The sequence below is a fragment of the Stegodyphus dumicola genome, chromosome 1 (genome assembly GCF_044657685.1).
Source record: "Stegodyphus dumicola isolate Sdum_Otavi_A_Nest chromosome 1, ASM4465768v1".
In the NCBI taxonomy this organism is placed as follows: domain Eukaryota; kingdom Metazoa; phylum Arthropoda; class Arachnida; order Araneae; family Eresidae; genus Stegodyphus; species Stegodyphus dumicola.
Genome location: NC_140768.1, coordinates 11489727 through 11511241, shown reverse-complemented (window position 1 = coordinate 11511241; position 21515 = coordinate 11489727). Strand labels below are relative to the sequence as shown.

Here is a 21515-nt window from a genome sequence, read left to right as displayed (position 1 = left end):
TTTTTTAACACAACAGTTTTTCGTACTACTTTACTTTTAAGGAAAAGTAAAATAATTGTAAACAATGTTTGAAAATTTATATTTGGTAGTTTACTAAATGACGCAAATAAAGAATTATTTTATTTAAAAAATGAAATCAATGTATATAACTAAATATTAAGATAAAGCTTTAAAAAAAATGTTTGACAATTGAAATATCAGATTCGTTTTGACACAAAGACGTCTGTGAGAAAGATCATTTGACACAAAGGTCGGTTCGAGAAAATAAAGAAATATTAATAAAAATCAAAAAAATATTTTTTTATTAATACTAGTTTTATGCAGGGGAGGGGGGGCACTCCATGAACTTTGAAAGGCCAAAACTGGGTTCTCATTCTTCAAGCAACAAAAATATTCTCTTTAATTCTTCATTAAAGAAGATGGGTTCTTCCCTCTAAATGCATAATTTTTCTTAAAAATAACGAAACTTCAGTGGATGAATTCAACCTAATTTTAAATACTTTCATATTAACACTTCTCGTCTTTCAATCATCAATGAAAGCTGCCCATCTAATTCTTTTCGACCGTAATAAAAAAAAAAAAAATGGCGTAGATGTACTGTTTGAGAATGCTTACTCACAATGGAGAACAAAGACTGAAAGACAGACATACACCGTTTCGTCTTTCGTGTAAAACAGAACACTCGGTTTTTAAAGTCACCCAATCAACGCTCGGCATCATAACCGCCATTTGGCAAGCAGCAGAAGTCAAAGTGTTTTTAATACCACAGCTGTTACCGAGTAAGCCAGCAGAAACTAAAAGAAAAAGAAAAAAATCTTCGTCGGTAGAAGCCACATATCGCGTTACTGATGGCGCATGCTCAGTTCAAGGGTTCTTTGTTCAAATTTAGAATGGTGCGTCACTCTCTCTGTGTAAGCAACTGGGCCAACTGATAAGAAACTAAATCTTTCAGCTTTCATTCATGTTTATATCTGTCTTCGCTTCTTGAAGCTTAGCTTACGCACCGCCATTCTACAAAATATTGTACAGAATTCCTTAACTTTGCATCGTTCTTTCGCTACAAATAGCATTAATTACTTGGATCGTAACTAATCCGTTCATTATTGCTTTTTTTTTTTTTTTTTTTTTTTTTTTTTAGCTCAGGTGGCAACAATATTTTAAAATACATTTCCGTTAAAAAGCAAAGTTGCAGGAGGAGTTACTTAGCAAAAAGGAGTGGTTGTCACTATGAGCGTGAAAGAGGAGTGGCTGGTAATTGTCGCACGAACTGTGAAAACAGTCATTTCGCTCCGCCTTGGAATGAGCTGGAGTTTGAAATATCACTATTAAATGGTTTTATCCCAATGTTGAGTTGCTGTCATTAAATGGTGCTTTAAAACTGTTCCAAGAAAAGAATTTTCCGTACTTTTCCCTATTATTTCTGTTTTGATAGATCTTTTAAATAATTGTTCAACAGTCCAGCGCGCTGGAGATAAAAATGGTTGATTTAGAACAGTGTTGCAACTTCTCATTTCAAATAGTTCAGTTTGTTAAACAAATATTTCTTAAATTAGTACAGAATATGAAATATACTTTTTTTAAAAATCTGAAAGTTTTCAGATTTGACATTACGCACAAAGGGGCGTTTTTCTAACGTTTTGTGTGTTACCTCTATTTGTAAAATAAATTCTTCGTACTCTAAACCATAAAATTCAGTTCAACAGCAATATCGCAAAATAATTTTTAAATGAGCATATCTTTAGAATTTCCGATTCCCCCCCCCCTTCCCGTACAGTGTTGCAACTGCTTGCTTTGAAATCATTGAGTTTGTTAATCAAAAATTCATTACGTTTTACAAAATAAGAAATCAATAATACAACAAATTCCAAACTTGTACTTCCAGACGCCTATATTCGAATGGAAATGTACGTTATTCAAAATTCGATAGCTCTACGTACCGTTGTTTTATCACAATGCGATAAACATGCATACATTTATGTAGATTGCTCATTATTTAATTTTTTTAATACAATACAGGGCTGTAATATTTGGTGGCAGCAGCTTGAAAAGTGAACCAACATTTATCGTGAAACAAAGCAAAATGCCAAAACGAAATTAATAGCCCTTCTGGGCTAATGCCCTTTGGGCTAACAAATTCGAAATTTAACTTTCCACTGCCATTTTGCTGCAAGTAATTTTTAAACAATTTTTAAACCTAACTGGTTTCTTAAAATAAGCAGTATAATTATTATTTAAATTACCATAATTAGTTTTTACACATAATTTTTTTAATAAGCAACTTCGTCATTAAGATACGAACGACAATGAATGTTTAAATTCATGCTCATGAATAATTCAAAGAAAAGAAAATCTGAAAGCTTTCAGATTTTATATTAGGCCCAAAGGGCTCTTTTTTTAACGTTTTGTGTGTAACCTTTATTTATTAACTATCATGTTCTTCGCACTTAAACCATAAAATTCAATTCAACAGCAATGTCACAAAATATTTAAAAAGCCATATCTTTAGAATTTTCGATACACAGTCTCTCGCGCTGAAATGAAACCCTCTTTTTTTTTGAGAGGGGAGAATCTAAAATAGAATGGTGTGAATAGAAAAAAGTATAAAAAATTACACTATTGTTTGAAAATAAAAATTACAATTTGAATATTTTTTTTTTAAATCCACAGACAGGAATGCAATCTAAACATTACTACAAAATTTCATTACCATTAGATTTATTTTTCACACAATCAATAGAGAACGCAATGACTGTAAATAAAATTTTTACAACTGGGATAGTATATAATGACAGAAATTTATTTTATTTTACGCTAAAGGTATGAAATAGCATTCAGCGCTAAATATTATTAATAAATTCAGACAAAATTACTTTTCAAATCATTTACTTTGTTAGGCTGATGAACAAAGATAAACGAAAGATCTTATACACGTGGATTGGCAACAACTTATTTTCCTTTTTTACCGTTAAAAAGAACTAAATGAAAACAACATCTCCTTTTTACGCTTCGCATGTAAGAACATCATTACTTTGAGGCACACTTCTTATCCAGAAGAATTCCATAAAAGAAAATTAATCCATAGAACACTCACCCAGAGAGCTTTCTTCGGAGAGATCGCTCATGGATGGTACTTTCCTCATAGATTTGTAAGGTGGCCTTTCCGGTACACATGAGTCGTCGACATTCTCTTTTTTGATAGATTCCAAGGGAATCATGCACATTTGATCCCCATCCTGTGAATGGTAGTCCATCTCGAATTTGATCTGAAATCGAAAAAAGACTTCGTCAGGTTACCCATGGCAAGGACAAAAGTTGGAAAGACGAGAACGATATTTTTGTTTTATTCCCGTATTCTGAAAAACAACACACAAACTTAATAAAAACAAAATTCTTTCGCATTTTTATTCTTTTCTTTCGGAAATATTTAGCGAACATCACACAAGTTATTTAGTTATTTGATTTCAGCAGACGATAAAGCATCTTAGATTATGCAGTTGGACACCCCCCCCAAAAAAAAAAACTTTTTTTTTAAAACCAGTTATTATTTCATCTAATTATATTTAAATTAATTCATCTCTGATTTTACGCAGTAACATCAGAATGGTAATTTTGTTTTATTAAGTGTGTGTAAAAAACACACACTTAATAAAACAAAATTCTTTCGCATTTTTATTCTTTCTTTCGGAAATATTTAGCGAACATCACACAAGTTATTTAGTTATTTGATTTCAGCAGACGATAAAGCATCTTAGATTATGCAGCTGGACAAAAACAAAAACAAAACTTTTTTTTTAAAACCAGTTATTATTTCATCTAATTATATTTAAATGAATTCATCTCTGATTTTACGCAGTAACATCAGAATTGTAATTTTGTTTTAATAAGTGTGTGTAAACAACACACACTTAATAAAACAAAATTCTTTCGCAGTTTTATTCTTTTCTTTCGGAAATATTTAGCGAGCATCACACAAGTTATTTAGTTATTTGATTTCAGCAGACGATAAAGCATCTTAGGTTATGCAGCTGGAAAAAAAAAAAAAAAAAAAAAAAAACTTTTTTTTAAAACTAGTTATTATTTCATCTAATTATATTTAAATTAATTCATATCTGATTTTACGCAGTAACGTATATTTAATTATGAATATATAACGTATATCTAATTATGAATGAATGCAATTCCAGTTACTAATGAACTAAAAAGAGATTTTTTAGATAATCAAAAAATGCAGAACTTATATCATACAAATCTAATGAGGGAAAAAACGTTTTTAATAAAAAAGAAAGTTATCAATCACGGTATATGATAAGACTTTATTTCGTAAATGATTATTAGTATTTCAAGAGCTCGGGTAAAACAAAATATTTAAGAAACGCAGATGATAGAATTATTTTCCTCTTCAAAATAGTTACCTTACATTCCGGCATATAACGCGCACTTGCAAGTTCAAACTATATTTTTTTAATTTCTACGTACATTCGTCGTATTCACACACACTTCGTTACGAGGTAACCTGAAAGATATATTTTGCGATGCTGTTACCTTTTGGAGTCGTTCATTCGACGATTTTTTTTGCAGGCTTTCGAGCAATGGTATGTTAAACTTACAGGCGAAAGGGAATAAACAGTATGTGTGTGTATGGAGGAAATACTTGAGGGAGTAAATAATTCTGCAAAGAAGATGGGTTGTATTCAATGCAAATGTGCACAAGAATGTTATTCTAGGGTTTGGAGAAAAGGGGACAAAATTAGGGGTAAGAATGCTCTTCCGACGCGAATGAATTCGCGAAATTAGGAGTCAAATATTTTGTCTTTCTGTAATCATTTGAAGGTGATTTTGAAGTGAACATCGAAGGCTTTAGTAAAATCGCATATACTTTAGCTGATATATAGTTGATCCAGCGTTTCTTTTAGTAGTAAATGTGGCTTCTGCCAAACGAAACAAAAACAGTGCTGATTTCAAATATAAAGCCATTCAGTTTGCTAAATGGAAATGGAATTTGAAAATGGAAATCGTCTGCTGCAACGATGTTTGGAAGTGGTGAAAGTTCAATGGTGTGCGGAAGAAAAATAATATCACAGTAATTAATAAGCCAAAGAATAAATGTGCTTTGCAAAAAGGAGTGCCGAAATGACCTATCCTAGAAGAAAGTGTTGCGAATTCGATCCTAAAAAGACGCAGAAATCAAATTTTTGTAGGTTCAAGTTTTTCTCTTTTCAAATCTACCATTTTTATATTGGAAGTATAGCGTGCCTCTGTAAATTTAGTTCTCACTTTTTGTATTAAAAATGCGTGTTATACGCCGAGATATACGGTACTAGCCAGCCTTCGTATGGCTTTTAAATGTACTAGAAAAATGCCTAAAGCAATATCCCTTAACACAAATATTAATTATCCTAATAAATAAATTAACCAATTTGTCGTTGCAAAATCTTAAGAATTCAAATGGTATAAAGGAAGTTAAGAACTTTGTTTTCTGAAAAAAATCATGCAAAAGTTTTTATATAATTAAAATTATATGTAATTAAAACATAATGTAAAAAAATTACAAGGAAATAAACAATAAATCTCATATTTTCAAGAGAAAACAGTCCAAAGAAATGAATGAAAAACTGCTGCCAAAACCTCATTTCTAAAAGAATGAAACTATCATCAGAAAGCAATAACCAATCAAAATTGTGCTTTGTGGGTGACTTAATTCAAAATATAGAAACCTCTTTGCCATTAGCTAATAAAGAAAGAGAGAAGGGAAAAAAAAAAAGAAAAGAAAAGAAAAGAAAATTCTTTCTGTTGTGCCTCGCGAGACACATGCATGTCAGAATAAGAAGATTGCGATGTGCGTGTATAATTAATAATATTTTGTCTCATATTTTTAACAGTCAGCAGTCCAGTATATAAAGCACTGAATGAAAAACTGTTGCCAAAACCACATTTCAAAAAGAATGAATTTATACGAAATGATGTGATTTCATCAAAAAAGATAAACTAAAAAAATTCTGATTCAAATTTTGAAAAAATCTCTTCGAGGTGCACTGGCTCTTGTCTAGATGCACCTACGTACCATATTTCGTAGCTCTGGGATTATTAGCTTACACGCAACAGGAACGAAACACACACACATAGACAGACTCTTTCTTTTATTATATGTAGATATATGTATGTATCTTTGATTTAGCTATAAGTAACGAAATATCATCAAGCAATCATCATAAAAAAAAATGGTAAAACGGACCGAATTTTCGGTGGTTAAAAGGTTAAATATGGGATGCAATACAGTGTGCCAGACAAAGAAAAATGAAGTCATAATATAATAGCCCCGCACCATTTTCCTTTAATGAACTGTTTTCTAGGAATAACAGAAAAGCGTAGTCTTCATAACCCAACCCCCTTTCATACCTAAACAACAAAATGGACTTGCCTATAAGTACTTACATATGGGAAACCCTCCCCCGAAGAAATGCTGCGTGCTAGACTATACCGAAATGGGGGATGAGGATGGGGCTCTGAATTGCAACCCGCAGACGATGAACCGATGAGGGGAGGGCATTATGACCTCCAGAAGTCCCACAAGCGTGGGAATATGTTTGGAAACCTACACCCCCCCCGGTATAACTGCTCCGTTGATTCTTATACAGATCGTGCTAGTGTGCAGGTAGAATATAAACTGGGTACAGTAAAGTTTTGTGTTAATATTTTTTTTTAAACAAAAAGTGTACAGATGCTAAAATAAAAAAAAAAAAAAATAAAATAAAAAAAGACGATTTTTGTCTATGTGCTTTGTTTCTTCAATAATCAATAATATAGATAACAAATTTTAAACAGTAATACCATAAATGCATCAGGTTTTATTCGGGTTTCTTCCTTTTTTTTTTTTTTTTTTCAGTCTAAAGGGCATTAGCCCAGAAAGGGTATTAATTTCGTTTTGGAACTTTGTGGCGTTTCACCATAAACGACGTATCACTTTTCAAATTGTTGCCACCAAATATTAGAGCCTGTATTATATTTAAAGAAACTAAGTATGCTTCTCGCATTGTGATAAAACAACGGTACCTAGAGCCATCAAATATTGAATAACGTAATCTCGAATATGGGCATCTGGAAGCCAACATTTGGAATCTGGAATTAGTTTGATTACCGATTTCATATTTTGTAAAACTTTAATGAATTTTTCATTAACAAACTCAACGATTTCAAAGCCAGCAATGGCAACACTGTACGGAAAAACAAAAACAAACAAAAAAAAAAAAAAAAAATTATCTCCAGCGCGTGAGATTGTGTATCGTAAATTCTAAAGATATACTCTTTTTAAATTATTTTCCGATATTGCTGTTGAATAGAATTTTATGGTTTAAATGCGAAGAACATGTTATTTAAGAAATAAAGATGACACACAAAACGTTAAAAAAAAGGCCCCATTGAGCGTAATATAAAATCTAAAAACTTTATTTTTTTAAAAAATTCATACATTTTTGCTGTTAAAATATAATAATTAAAAGTTATTTTGATTAAAAGAAACATAACTGACGTTTAGTTTTCATTTGAGTAAAGCAAAATGTTGAAAAATGTTGTTAGTTTTTTTTAACTGATAAACTCTGAATTGATAGGACTCATTATTTTCTTGTTCTAAACACTTACTCAATCTTAAGGTAAAATACATTTAAAAAATGTTACTATGAATTTAATTCTAAATTGAATACATATTTTTTTTTATTTAAGTACTTTTAGACAAGTTTCCTGATCGATTAAAAATTTAATGTTTCTGATTTAAAAAATAATCCAAAATGGTATTTTTAATAGATATTATTAGTAACAAACACAAATATTTAAACGAATTTCATCAGTTACTAAGGAATTTAAAGTTTTAATTAATACATATATGACTAGCAATTTGTCCTAAAATTTCGTCATTCGATTTTTTTATGAATTCTATTAATAATTCAATAATAACTTTATATAGTCATTAGGTTATTTCGAAGCAGGAGAGATGAAAAATGTGCAGTGTCCTCGCCGGGACTCGAACCTCGGACCTCTCCAATACCTTATATCTTTCTTAATTTTTTCCACCCATCTAAAATTATATGATAATAATAACTTTTACAAAATTATTTTCATTAATTAAATATTAACAAAGTCTATTGAAATTTGTAAGTCTTCAAGTTCACGTTTGTCTATGTAAAAAATGCCCCCCCTTTTTTTTTAAAGAAATACTATATAAATATATATATATATATTATATATATATATATAATTTTATTGTAATCAATCTTCAATTAGTTGAGATACTATTTCGAAGCTTTGTAATTTTCGATTCGGGGTAGGGTTCGCCCGGATGTCTTAAACACCGTTCCACAAGAGGTACAATCATTAGAGCATTCAAATTTTTGCTTCTGTTTCCTTCTGCGATCTTGTTTCTTAAACTGTTGCCATTTTCTTCTCACTAAATGACTACGCTGACTACGCTAACTCTAAAAATTTAAAACAATGGAAATTTTTTAGGAAATCGGCGGAACTGAGAACTAGACAAGTAAGTGTTGTTGCACAAGAAACATCATAAAAGCACAGTCTCTGAAAACTAAAAAAAAAAAAACACCCTTCTAATGTTATCATAAACCCTGTTTTGTAATTAGAGGGTGATCCCCGAATGGGCGTGTTCCCCGAAACGCTTATGACCCCGCATAAATCTCAAACCCCTGTGAATACTAAACTACCGCGCAGGTTAGGAAACGAAGCTTTATTTCACAATACGAAACGAAGCAGAAAGGTCAAATAAAAGGCAACTGAAATAAATAAATAAATGATTCAATCTGTACGAAATGAGACAGAAACAGAGGATTTTGGCTGCTACTTTTTTTTCAGCAGGATGATCTCTTTCCACGCAAATGACATCGTCACGCTTCATATGCTGGAAGAGCAATTAAACGTTTTTAGTGAAAGCGTGGGAAATAAGTGGCCAGAAAATAGCCATTTTGGGAACTCCAGTTAACACGACAAAGCCGAACAGTAAAAGAATGGATGATGAAAGCGTGGGAATTGTGACGCGTCATCAAAATTCGGCACGACCAATTATACGACAGTTGGCGTTAAAAAAATCCTGATGCGGACACCACATGACTTTCTTGTACGGAATATTAAATTATAAGCATTTGGCTGCTGCATTTCATTTAAACTTATTTCCTCGAATTTCATTAGATACAGATTTCTCATTCAGTTGATTCAGATTCACTTCGCGGTACGGCAAAAATGCATAAAACCTCAAAATATCTTCATTTAAAATTGCAAAATATAGAAAAAATAAAACACCAAACACAGTTGAAGGGTACCAAAATTCTTTCCAAAATAAATACCTAAAAACAAAATTAAATAAATAACAAAATAAATCTTAATGAAAAATTTAAATGAATATATTAGAAAAAGATTCAACGAAGCTTTTTTTTAAAGAAATTAAATCAAGCAACAAAACATTCATTCTTTAAAATACTTTGTAATACCCTAGCTAAATTAGGAGAGATAGAATACTGAAGAACTGGATAACGATTGTTCTTAGAAAGAAGTCCAAACAAGGGTTTAATTTACCCTTTATTCCAACTCATAATAAGTTAAAAGATGGCTCCTTCTAGGGCTTACAATAAGCCTCCACTCGGGTTTTAATTCAAAACAGAAAATAAGATACTAATCTAATACGAACTAACATAAACCAGCCGAAGCTACACAGAATTAGCTATTAGTGTTGGTTCCTATTTAAGATTGGCTGCATGTGAGTTTTCGTTGTTTCCCTCACGTGTAATATGTATACGAGCCTGTTTCCATTCACAGCGGTTCTCAACCTTTTGACTAACGTGTACAATCTAAACAAAAAACTAAAAACCTTTCGTACCACCACTACAAAGCCCTACTACCACCACCTCTCTTGAACAAAGCTCAGATCGCATAAATTTACGAGTGTTAAAGAAAAACTCAATCAGGATGTTGGGGTTTTAATTTTTGAATTTGATAGTTAAAAATACTTTGCGTATCACCGGTTGAGAACCCCTGCATTACAGAGACCTCCACGAAGGCATCAGTTCCCTTAGGCAGATAGCCCTCAAGGCTTTACCGTAATCACATAAACCAAACCAAACGAAATCTAGAAATTAAAAGTGAAAAGTGATAATCTTTTAAAATCTTTCAAATTTGATTAATCAAATAATTTTTCAAAATCTTTCAAAAATGACCTTTAAATCTTTCAAAGAAAAATTTCTTCCCTCTATTGAAACAGTATAATTATCCATGAGATTAAATGGTTCTTATATACTAAATACTTGTTAAGTATATAAAACTTATGCGCATACGTATGTTACCGTGAAAGACCGAAATTGGAGAATGTCGACTTTCACCGGAGAATATCAACATTCACCGTCGGTGAAAGACCGAATATTTCACTACATTCTTGTATATTCGGAATGTCGACAATCACAGATATGCTCTGGTGAAAGTCGAAAAGAGAGGTCATAAAGTGCCATTATAGTTTAAGTTGTTGCAATAAATAAGATTTGAATCACATAATTCAGTAAGTTTTTTATGACTGTTATTTTATTTTCTCATTTAGAACGTACTGTATAATTAAGTAAGTTTTTAACTTCTATTATTTTCCTTTCTCATTTTGAATGTATTGCGTGTTTTAGGTTCTCATGTTCTTAAGTTCTTATTTCAAGTCTCAAGCGCGTTTATTCGCGACTGAATGACGGAGAAGAAAATATAATATTGTTATATGTTCAACATTCACCATTAGTACATGGTGAATGTCGACATTGACCGGTGTAAGTCAGAAATAAGAGTATTTGGAAAAAATTTCGGACATACACCAAGAGACTACGTGAATGTTGACATTCACCGGTGAAAGTCGACATTCTCCAGATTTCGGTGTTTCACCGTAACATATATATTGTTGCGTGCGTAAATTGAATGCATAAGTCCGATAAAAAGTCAGTAAAATTTATTCTGATTACAAGAAATGAAACAAAATGCGGAAATTTTTCCTCACCGCTATTCGTACAATTTCAAACAATCCCACAGTAGTTATATTTTTAACTACCAAAACGTTAAATAGAACACAATTCAAAGCACAGAGAAAGCTAAACCGATCTCACCCCGAATTCGAAAAACTTAGTAAACAAATAAACTGAGATGTTTCACTCCGGCTTTTTAAAGCTTTTTAATAACGTACGAGAACATTCTGGTAAATTTTATTTTTTCGAGGTTTTTGGAAAGCAAAAGATTTTCTTTGCTTTCAAAAGGGTCGGATTACAGTTCTAGATAACACACAACTGCATTTATTCAATTTAAATATAAATTACGAGATATCTATTTAGTGAATGCGCGTGCTTCTGTATTTTTACTTTTTCGGCGTAGCTCTCTCTGAAGACACGTCACGCGCTGTATTGCTCGGGAAAATAAAACATTTTAAATTACAATTCCACTAAAAATAGCTAAATAATACAAAATCCGTAACAGTATGTATACGATGTGATTTTAAATTTATGTACACATATTATAAATATTATTTTATATGCATCATGCACTTCATTTTGTAATTTTTACTTCGCTCGTGGTTTTGTTTTTAATATTTGTTATTGAATAAACGGATAGAATGATTTTTTTAATTAAATTTTCAAATATATATGAATGCAATATTTTTTCTTATCTTTCGTAAATGTTTTCGATTTTTCATCGGTGAGTCCTTTATTTTTCACAGAAAGTGGCTGTGTTTTAATCCACCACTACCGTCATAATAAAAGAATGTTGCATATAAAGGAAACCGGTGAATACGGCTTTCTTTTCATTTCAATTCAATACTTACTTCATCGATTCTAAAGAGAAAAACAAGCAAACAACTAAAAAGCTATAATTTTTGGAACACTATCAACGATCTTACAACAGCGCATGACTCGTAATCTGTTACGAAAAAAAAAAAAAAAAAAAAAAAAAAAAAAACAACTATTCGAAGAGGGGGGGCAAAAAAAATTTCATTCAAAAAGGGATAATTTTCCTACACCGAACGATTGGGAAGGGGGATACTTTGCACTTAATGCGCTTTTAATTTAACCCGTGCCAGAAGTACATAGTAGTTGGAATGGTTCCAAACTGTGTTGCCGAGAATAACAATCAAGCAAAGGGTCGAAAAGTGTGGGGTGCAGAATTCCCACGCAAATTTTTCTCGAAGCCATTTGCATATTCCTACCTCCGAAACCAAATCAGGCCGACTGCAGCATCGTAGAGATGAAAGAGCTTCCCCCCCCCCAACAATTACTCGTCACCAACGCGAAAAGTTGTGATACCAAACAATCGTAGGAGCCGCAGATAAAGTTATTTGAGAATTTTCATTCTTAAATGAACAGATAGTACCAGCACGCAAGTTTAGATAGCCCACACGCTAGAAAAGTCAAACGAGTTCGTTCAAAGTAGTGATTCCCAACCTTTTTTTCTAACCCACAGCCCCATGAAATACTTCAATTCATCACCTTTGACGTAAAAAAGCTGATGTGTACACCACATGACTTCCTTGGAATATTAAATTATACGCATTTTTCTTGCATTTCGTTTAAACTTATTGGATTTAATTAAATCTACTTCGCCGACAGCGCATAAACCACAATAGAATAAATGTATTCTTTAAAATTCACTCTATTTGTTTACCATAGCGACACTCTGGCGCCAGGTTAACTTATTATTATTTCGCCAGGTTATTTCGTTCATATTATAACTCAGAATGCACAAAATTTATATCATTTAAAGAATTATCTAATCGTTGCCACATGTAATTAAAGATAAAGCTACAACGATGTATAAAAGATATTAAGAAAACAAAACAAAAAAGAAACATTTTTTCACAGACGATTGAGTATTTCTCATTCAATTAATTCAGTTCTCACTTCGCGACAAGGAAAAATACATAAAAAACTCAAAATATCTGTATTAAAAATTACTAAATATTAAAAATTAAATTATTAAAAATTAAGTAAATCTTAAACACTTATTTTCTCGAAAAAATTCCAGAAAGGGTTAAGCATGATTTAATTCGCAACAATAAATGAAGGCGTTATCTTTGTTGTTACGAAGCTACGTTTCTCTAGATTGGCAACAAATCCCCTACTCTGCTGTTTCAAATGTAAACAAGCAATGGCCGCCATCAAAAAAATTATTAGGCTTAGCGGCACTTAAACAACTTTTAAATTGTTGATAATTCTAAAAATATTGCATACAGATTTACTAAAGGCATAAAAACCTTAACCGGAAGATAAAAACAACATAATTCAATCATTTTTAAAGCAAAAAATGTACAATTTACAAACATATAAGAGTAAAGAAACTGAGATCACTGAGCCGGGTAACAGAGTGGATATATTTATAAATCGAGGTGCACATCTACATGTTATAGTAGTCCTATATACAAAATTTCAACGTTCTGAGGCTACTCGTTTTTGAGTTATGCGAGATACGTACGTACGTACATACGTTCGTACAGACGCCACGAAAAATTCTCTTCAGAATTCATTTCAAAGCAGTTTTATAATTTTTTTGGAGGAACAGTCTTTTATTCTCTCCTTACGTACAGATATCACGCAAAAACATCGTTAAATTGCATTCGAAAGCGGTCAAAATGGATATTTTCGTTGAAATAAGCTATCTGAAACTTTTTGCGATTACAATACTTCCTTTTTACTTAGTACAAGGAAGTAAAAAGGTCTATCATTCAAGAGAACAACACTGCCTCTTAGCCGAGCACAGAGATTTTCAAGAAATCGCACAAACGCTGTTACTTCCCGCGTATACATCGATTATAGAATACTAGCGAGCAAGCCCTACAGCCAAGGCAAAATTTGCAAATTCTATGTACCCCTGAAAAGCAAATGCATGAAAACATTTCAATGTGAATAAAATCAGTTCATTCTTTCCTAGCAACAACTAATTCGTATTTTTTTTTTTTTTTTTTTTTTTTTTTTTTATTGCCAAACCAGGAAACAAATATTTTTGACACTTCACATTAATATCTATGACGTCATGATTGAATTTTAGTGTAATACAACAGTTTCTCAATATTAATAAAAGAATTAACGTGTCATTATAGTAACCTGAAACAAAAAAGTTGCCAACAGCAGCTATTTATTTAAAATGCAGAGATTAACGATGTATTTTCTTTATACAATGACGTCACATGCGTGTTTTCTTCAACGTTAGAATGTGATCTTATATAACAATAATCAGTTTAATACTTAGCAGTGTTATTTTTATATCATATTTTGTAAAACATATAAATTTTTGGTTAACAGACGCTATGATTTGAAAGCGAGAAATGGCAACACTTTTCGAAATGAGGTATTTTAATCTCCAACGCGCGAGACTGTTGCCACTGGGGAAAATGAACGCGAAAATTAGTGTTTTCAGAGTTTTTTATTCATATCTCGGTTGATTAAAGTCTTATGCAGATAGCAACACTTCCCACAAATTTTTGGAATCGGGAATAACATATTATTTGGCAATACTATTTTTATTTCACATTTTGTAAAACTTCAGATTTTTTTATTTTTTTTTTATTAAGAATCTCTATTATTTGAAAGTGAACAGTGGCAACACTTCTCGAAATAAAGTAGATTTTTATCTCCAGCGTGTGAGACTGTTGCCACTCGGAAAAGTGAGGGCGAAAATTATTGTTTTTCCACGTTTTAAATTAATATTTCCGCTAATTAAAGCTCTACGGAAATGAGAACGGTCGAAATGGCTTCCCACGAATGTATAGAATTCCGGAGCAGCCACAAACAGGAGACCGCATAGATTTTTAATAGTATAGACTAGTAGGTAATCAGAAAGATCGAAATTATTTTTCAGGCAGAATAATAACTGATTACGCTGCTATAATTTTGTTCCACTCAATTGAGAAACATTAAGGAACCCGACTACGTTCAACATGCAAATTTTGGCATGCATGCAACAACATGCAACGTTCCACATGCAACTTTTGGCACGTTGGACATGCAACTTTATTTGTACTATTATATAAATAAATCTAGAGAGCCCTCCAGAGCAAGTGTATGCATGTGAAATGTGGGACTGAAAGGTTCGGGAAACCATAAGACCATGGCATAAGACCTTTAATTTTATCTTTCAAATTATAAACGCACATTCTTAGCACAGTAACTACGTCAGAATCTGAAATAATATATGTAACTGTCAAAAATGTTATTATTATTACTTTGTATTACCTTATAAAGAAAATCCCACTAATTAATTAGTGAGGACTACCGACATTTTTTATAAGCATTTTACTGAAATGCAATTAATAAAAAATAAATAAGCTTTCAGATTTTATATTACGCCCAAAGGGGCGCTTTTTTTCACCGTTTTGTGTGTTACCTTTATTTACTAAAATATCATGTTCTTCGCACTTAAATCATTAAATTCAATTCAACAGTAATATCACAAAATATTTGAAAAGAGCATATATTTAGAATTTCCGATATACCGTCTCCCGCTGAAGACAAAAAATGTTCCCCCTTCCCGTACAGTGTTGTTATTTATTGCTCGCTTTGAAATCATAAGTTGTTAAGTTTGTTAATCAAAATTTCTTAAAAGTTTTAGAAAATATTAAATTGTAGAGACATTCGGTTATTTCGAAGCAGAAGAGATGAAAAATAAGTAATGCCCTCGCCGAAACTCGAACCACGGACCTCTCGAATAAGCGCCGAGTGTGCTGACCACTACACCACGAAAGCATGCCAAGAAGGCGGGAGAAATACCTTATGTACTCTTCCTTTTAAAGGGCGACTGGGGATTAAGGAAACCAATCGCCAAATCCTGGTGGTCGAGAATCATCATACACCACCCTTTTAGTTCGGGCGCCCCTCTAGAGACATTAAGTATTTTTTGAAAGCAGGAAAAATGAAAAAATGAGCAATGCCCTTGCCGGGATTCGAACCACGTACCTCTCGAATACACGTCGAGCGTGTTGACCACTACACCACGAAGGCATACTAAGAAGGCGAGAGAAATACCTTCTAAGATAATAAAACAAATTCCAAATTCGGGCTTCCAGATGCACATATTCGAGTGGAGAACTACGTTATTCTAAATTGGATGTCTCTAGGTACCGCTGGCCCACCAGCGGCCGAGCGGTAAAGACGCTGAACACTGGTAGTTCGGTCCGAGGTTCGAATCCGGCGAACGGGCTGGCTGCATGGGCGTTTTTGTGGTTTTCCCCATGTGTAACGTATATACGAGCCAGTTTCCCTTAGAAAGTCCTCCACGAAAGGCATCCCTCCCTTTAGGCAGATAGCCCTCGTGTGCTTTGCCATAAATTAATAATATAATCCAATTTTAGGTACCGCTGTTTTTTCACACTGCGAGGAACATACGTACATTCATGCAGATTCTTCATTATTTAATTTCTTTTAATACGATGCAGGGCTCTAATATTTGTTGGCAACAATTTGAAAAGAGAAATGCAGTTTTACAGTGGACGACGCAAAATGCCAGAACGAAATTAATAGCCCTTTGGACTAAAAATCGTTTTGAGAACTGAACTTCCAGAACTGAGGTTAGTGAACAACTGTTTACCCAAATGCGTAGCTATTAAACTTGTAAATATTTTTGTGTTTTTAAGGATCCCTAATTAGTTATATAAATTAAAATCTAATATTATTTTATCACAAAAATATCAAGAACTTACCTCTAGCTTCATCGACAGAGTACTTGGTTTCTCCGTTAAAAAATATTGTTCTAATCTGCTGAGATTTTTAACCCTTTTCTTCTACTTGCCATCAACCTTCTGTTCATATCTCTTTCAAATGGCATTATTCGAAAATTCTTACAAAATCCACATTTTACCTTATTCGCAAATTCCTTAGCCTACCTCCATTGTTCTGAATCGAAGGTTGATTGTATTTCTACAAGATACAGGAATAAACCTGATCATCAAATATCAATTCCAGGCAGAAAATTCGCACAACTGACCTTGAGAAAAAAGTCGGGGAAAAAAAAAAACGGGGGGGGGGGACAGCAAAAATAAGGACTTGCTAAAATCGTACGCAAATTTGACAACTGATAGATAACGAAACTCACCCAACTGTGGCGTGGACTAAGTTAAAAATACGACATGAAAACACCATTATTGCAAACTTATCGAATTGCGAAAAAAACAAAACAACGTGGCCTCAGGTCGGGGCTTTTTGAAGTGACAATATCGTTCTCAAAATCAACGTTCCCAACAGTCGGGAACAACTTGCCTTTTTTAATCGTCCGTGGTTCTCACGGTTTAAAATGTGACTTCCATTTCCCACATAGTGAATGATTTGTTAACTCTCAGAACGTGAGTGTCTCATCGCGAAGGTAAGCCACCGGTTAACCTTCAAACAAACCACTCCGTGGTCCCAACTCAGCATTCTAATTGATTGATTTCATCATCTTTAAATATGTATACACCTTTTTGAAAACGATGAACAAAAACAAGCCTGGGAAAGATTCGGCGAATCGTCAGTTCTCGAATTATTTCGGTAGGCCTTGAACGTACTCAGAATTTACCAAAAGGTCCTAAAAGCTACGCATTGTCGAAGATTCAATAGTTACAATTGTTTTACGAGCAATTGTAATTTCCGTGAGAAGATATACTTGAGAAAAGCTAATAAATCGTTTCAAACCCTCATTTGAAGCAGGACGCCTCAAAAATGTTCAGTAACTTCACCGGGATTCTAACCCTTTGACCTCTCGAATACGCGTCGAGTGTACTTCCAATTACACCAGGAAGGCATGCGGAAAGGAGGGAGAAAATATCTTATACCCTCTCTTTTTGTTTTTTCCGGGAAACGGGAAAATGCTATTAAAGTAATACTTCTTAAATAAATAAATAAGGAAAAGATAAAAATAAATAAATAAAACAAAAATCTGCCATATTGTTTAAAAAAATGCTCTCCAATAGACATACATAACATACTTTTCCTCAATCATGTATCATGTTCTAGAGTCATTACGATTTTTGACGTTGGAAACACGAAAAATGAGCAATGCCCTCGCCGGGACGCGAACCTGGACCTCTCGAAAGCGCGCCGTGTGTGCTACCGCTACACCACCAAGGCATGCAGGGAGGAGGGAGAAAAAAACTTATAATGTACCTTCACTTCTAAAACCACTAATTCCTAATTTAGAAGTTGACTTATTTTATTTATTAATTTTCATATTTTGGACATCTATGGACTTTGGAGAATTGTGAGAAGGCGATTTAAAGCAGTTCTCGTTCTATTCTCTAATAAATAAGAATATAAAAAAGAGAAAAACCTTTCAGATTTTACATTTACACCCGAAGGGGCGGTTTTTTTTTTTTTTTTTTTTTTTTGACGTTTTGTGTTATTAGTCCAAAGGGATTTCAGTCCCGAAGGACTATTGCTTTCGTTTTGGCATTTTGCGTCGGGCTCATAAACGTCGGTTCACTTTTCAAACTGTTGCCACAAAATGTTAGAGTCCTGCATTATATTTGAAGAAATTAAATAATGAAAAATCTGCATAAATGTATGTATATTTCTCGCATTGTGATAAAACAACGGTACATAGAGTCATCGAATTTTGAATAACGAAATCCTACTGCGAATATGGGCATCTGAAATCCCAAATTTGGAATTTGTTTTATTATAGATTTTATATTTTGTAAAACTTTAACGAATTTTTGATTTACAAACTCAATGCTTTAAAAGAGAGAAATGGCAACGTTATATAGAAAAAAAAAATACTTTTATCTCCAGCTCGCGAGACTGTGTATATCGGAAATTCTAAAGATATGCTTAATTTAACATTATTTTGCGATATTGCTCTTGAACTGAATTTTATGGTTTAAGTGCAAAGAACATGATATTTAATATAAACACTCAAAAGGTAACACTCAAAACGTTAAAAAAACGCCCCTTTGGACGTAATTTAAAATCTGAAAAATTTCAGTTTTTTTTATTTTATTTTTTTTATTTTTATTATTATTATTATTATTATTATTATTAATTTATTAAATATCACGGTCTTCGCACTTATCCCATAAAATCAATTCAAGAGCAATATCACAAAATATTTAAAAAGAGCATATCTTTAGAATTTCCGATACACAGTCTCGGGCGCTGGAGATAAAAATGTTTTTCTTTTTCGTACAGTGTTGCCATTGCTCGCTTTGAAATCGTTCAGTTTGTTAATCAAAAATCCCTTAAAGCTTTATAAAATATGAAATCGATAATAAAACAAGTTCCAAATTTAGGTTCCCAGTTGCCTATATTTGAGTGAAGGTCTATGTTATTGAAAACTGGATATCTCTACGTACCATCGTTTTTTTCACAGTTCGAGAAACATACATACATTCATGGCGATTCTTCATTATTTAATTTCTTTCTTCATTATTTAATTTCTTAATGAGGCTCTAATATTTGGTGGCAACAATTTAAAATGCGTTATAGTGAATCAACGCAATTAATAGCCGTTCTGGGCAAATTGCATTTTGGGCTAATAAACAGCCCTTCTTAGCAGCAATTGCTTCCATGCCAGCACTCGAATCTAAAGACAAGCTTCTATGCTCTGAGTGAAATAAATCACATTCATTTATTCACTCATTTTTGAGCCACAACGAGTCGTTCCGCCAGGTTCGCATTCATTTCAATTCAAATGAGGGATGAATCAACCGAGTACATGATACATGACATACCAGGTATCAACAAAATATGATGTTTCAACCTTCATTAACAATAAATACTCTAAGAACTCAGAGAAAGTCGATTCAGACAAAAAAATGGCTCAGCAAAAGCTGAATGGCTAAAACTGCGGGAGACTCATCCCGGTAATTAGACAGGCTGGCTACATATGGACTGAGGGTTTCTGCATATTTAACACTGCTAATAACACCAGCACTCAGAAGAAGGGTAAAATAAACCCTTTATTATTTATTCGTCAAACTCTTAACACAAATTACACACGTACACTACCCCCCCCCAAAAAAAAAAAAGCTGAAATGTTTCAGATTTTAAATTACGTCCAAAAGGGCGTTTTTTTTTTTTTTTTAACAACATTTCGTGTGTTACATTTATTTATTAAATATCACGTTCTTTGCACTTAAACCATAAAATTCAGTTCAACAGCAATATCGCAAAATAATTTTTAAATGACCATACCTTTAGAATTTCCGATACATAGTCTGGCGCGCTGGAGATAAAAATGTCCAGCTCCGTACAGTGTTGCCATTGTTCGCTTTCAAATCACCGAGTTTGTGAATCAAAAATTCGTTAAAGGTTTATAAAATAGGAAATAGATAATAAAACAAATTCCAAATTTGAAATTTGGTCCACATGCCCATATTCGTAGAAGGATTACGGCATTCAAAATTCGATGGCTCTGTGTACCGTTGTTTTATCACAATGCGAGAAATATACATACATTTATGCAGATTTTTCACTATTTAATTTCTTCAAATATAACACGGGGCGATAATACTTTGTGGCAGCAATCTGAAAAGTGATTCTCCGTTTGTAGCCAATCGACGGGAAACGAAAACAATAGTCCTCTAGAGACAAAGCCCCTTGAGACTTAAAAAAAAGGGGGGGGACAGTTCTATATCTTCCGTTCTACTGGGCGGACTGACAAAATTCAAACTGCGTTTTTCATGTCTCGAAAGCACAACTTAGGATATATATTAGATTTATATATAGCATTGTTCTAGTATAGGTATTTTGACACAAAATCGAACTTTTTCTGAAATGACATACCAATTTTTTTTTCCATATTTCGATTTTGTGACTCAAATGATGCCTAAATATTAAATTTTGTAAAATTTGGTGCGAAACTGAAGGAGAAATTCAAAAATTTATCTTGGCGCATTTTTTACAATTTGCGCCAAGAATAATTCACTTGGCGAACTTCTTAGCACATGGCAACCTATTTTCCTTTCCCTTTTTACATTGCGCATAAGGGAAGGGGGATAGTGACATCGTTTCTACTTTCAAGTAATTTTAACAAAGTGCCTAAACCACATTTGATGTTATTTTCGTTTTCAACAAATACGCCAAATTTTAAAATGCGCCAATATATAAATTCACGTATATCTTTGGGCTAAAAAGTATCGTAAAATGATGTAGCTCTGCCCCCCTCCTGCTCTGTACGCATTTTATTTAAATTTGTATAAATAAAATGCGTAATCCCTGTAAATGCTCTACAGAAATCGACAGCTCATCATAGCTTTACTCCAACACCACTAGTTTAAACCCAGAGGCTGAAACAGGAGAATCTCAGCCAAATTTAAAATATTTACTCAAGAACTTATTAAAAATTGAGCAAACATCAGTAGGAGTTATTTTGAAAACAGACGAAAGACTTTTATTAAATCACCGTTTTTATTCCCTCTTTTTAAATTGAAAATCCCTGTTTGTCATTGGCTTGAATATTTTTTCTGGTATCCCACGAGGGAAAAGCAAGGCGAATTTCCTTCCGTGGGTACGTTAAATAAGGAAGAGACACATTACTGTATTACT

The 21515-nt window shown here is 32.9% G+C and overlaps 1 protein-coding gene across 1 annotated transcript in view; it reads right to left on the bottom strand.

The window, feature by feature from the left end:
• LOC118188262 (protein C-ets-1-like) overlaps positions 1 to 21515 on the bottom strand; it is a 144436-nt gene that overhangs the window by 89325 nt on the left and 33596 nt on the right. The window contains exon 3 of the mRNA XM_035358659.2: positions 3092 to 3263. Coding sequence (XP_035214550.1) covers positions 3092 to 3263 — 172 coding nt within the window. The remainder of the gene's footprint in view (positions 1 to 3091; positions 3264 to 21515) is intronic.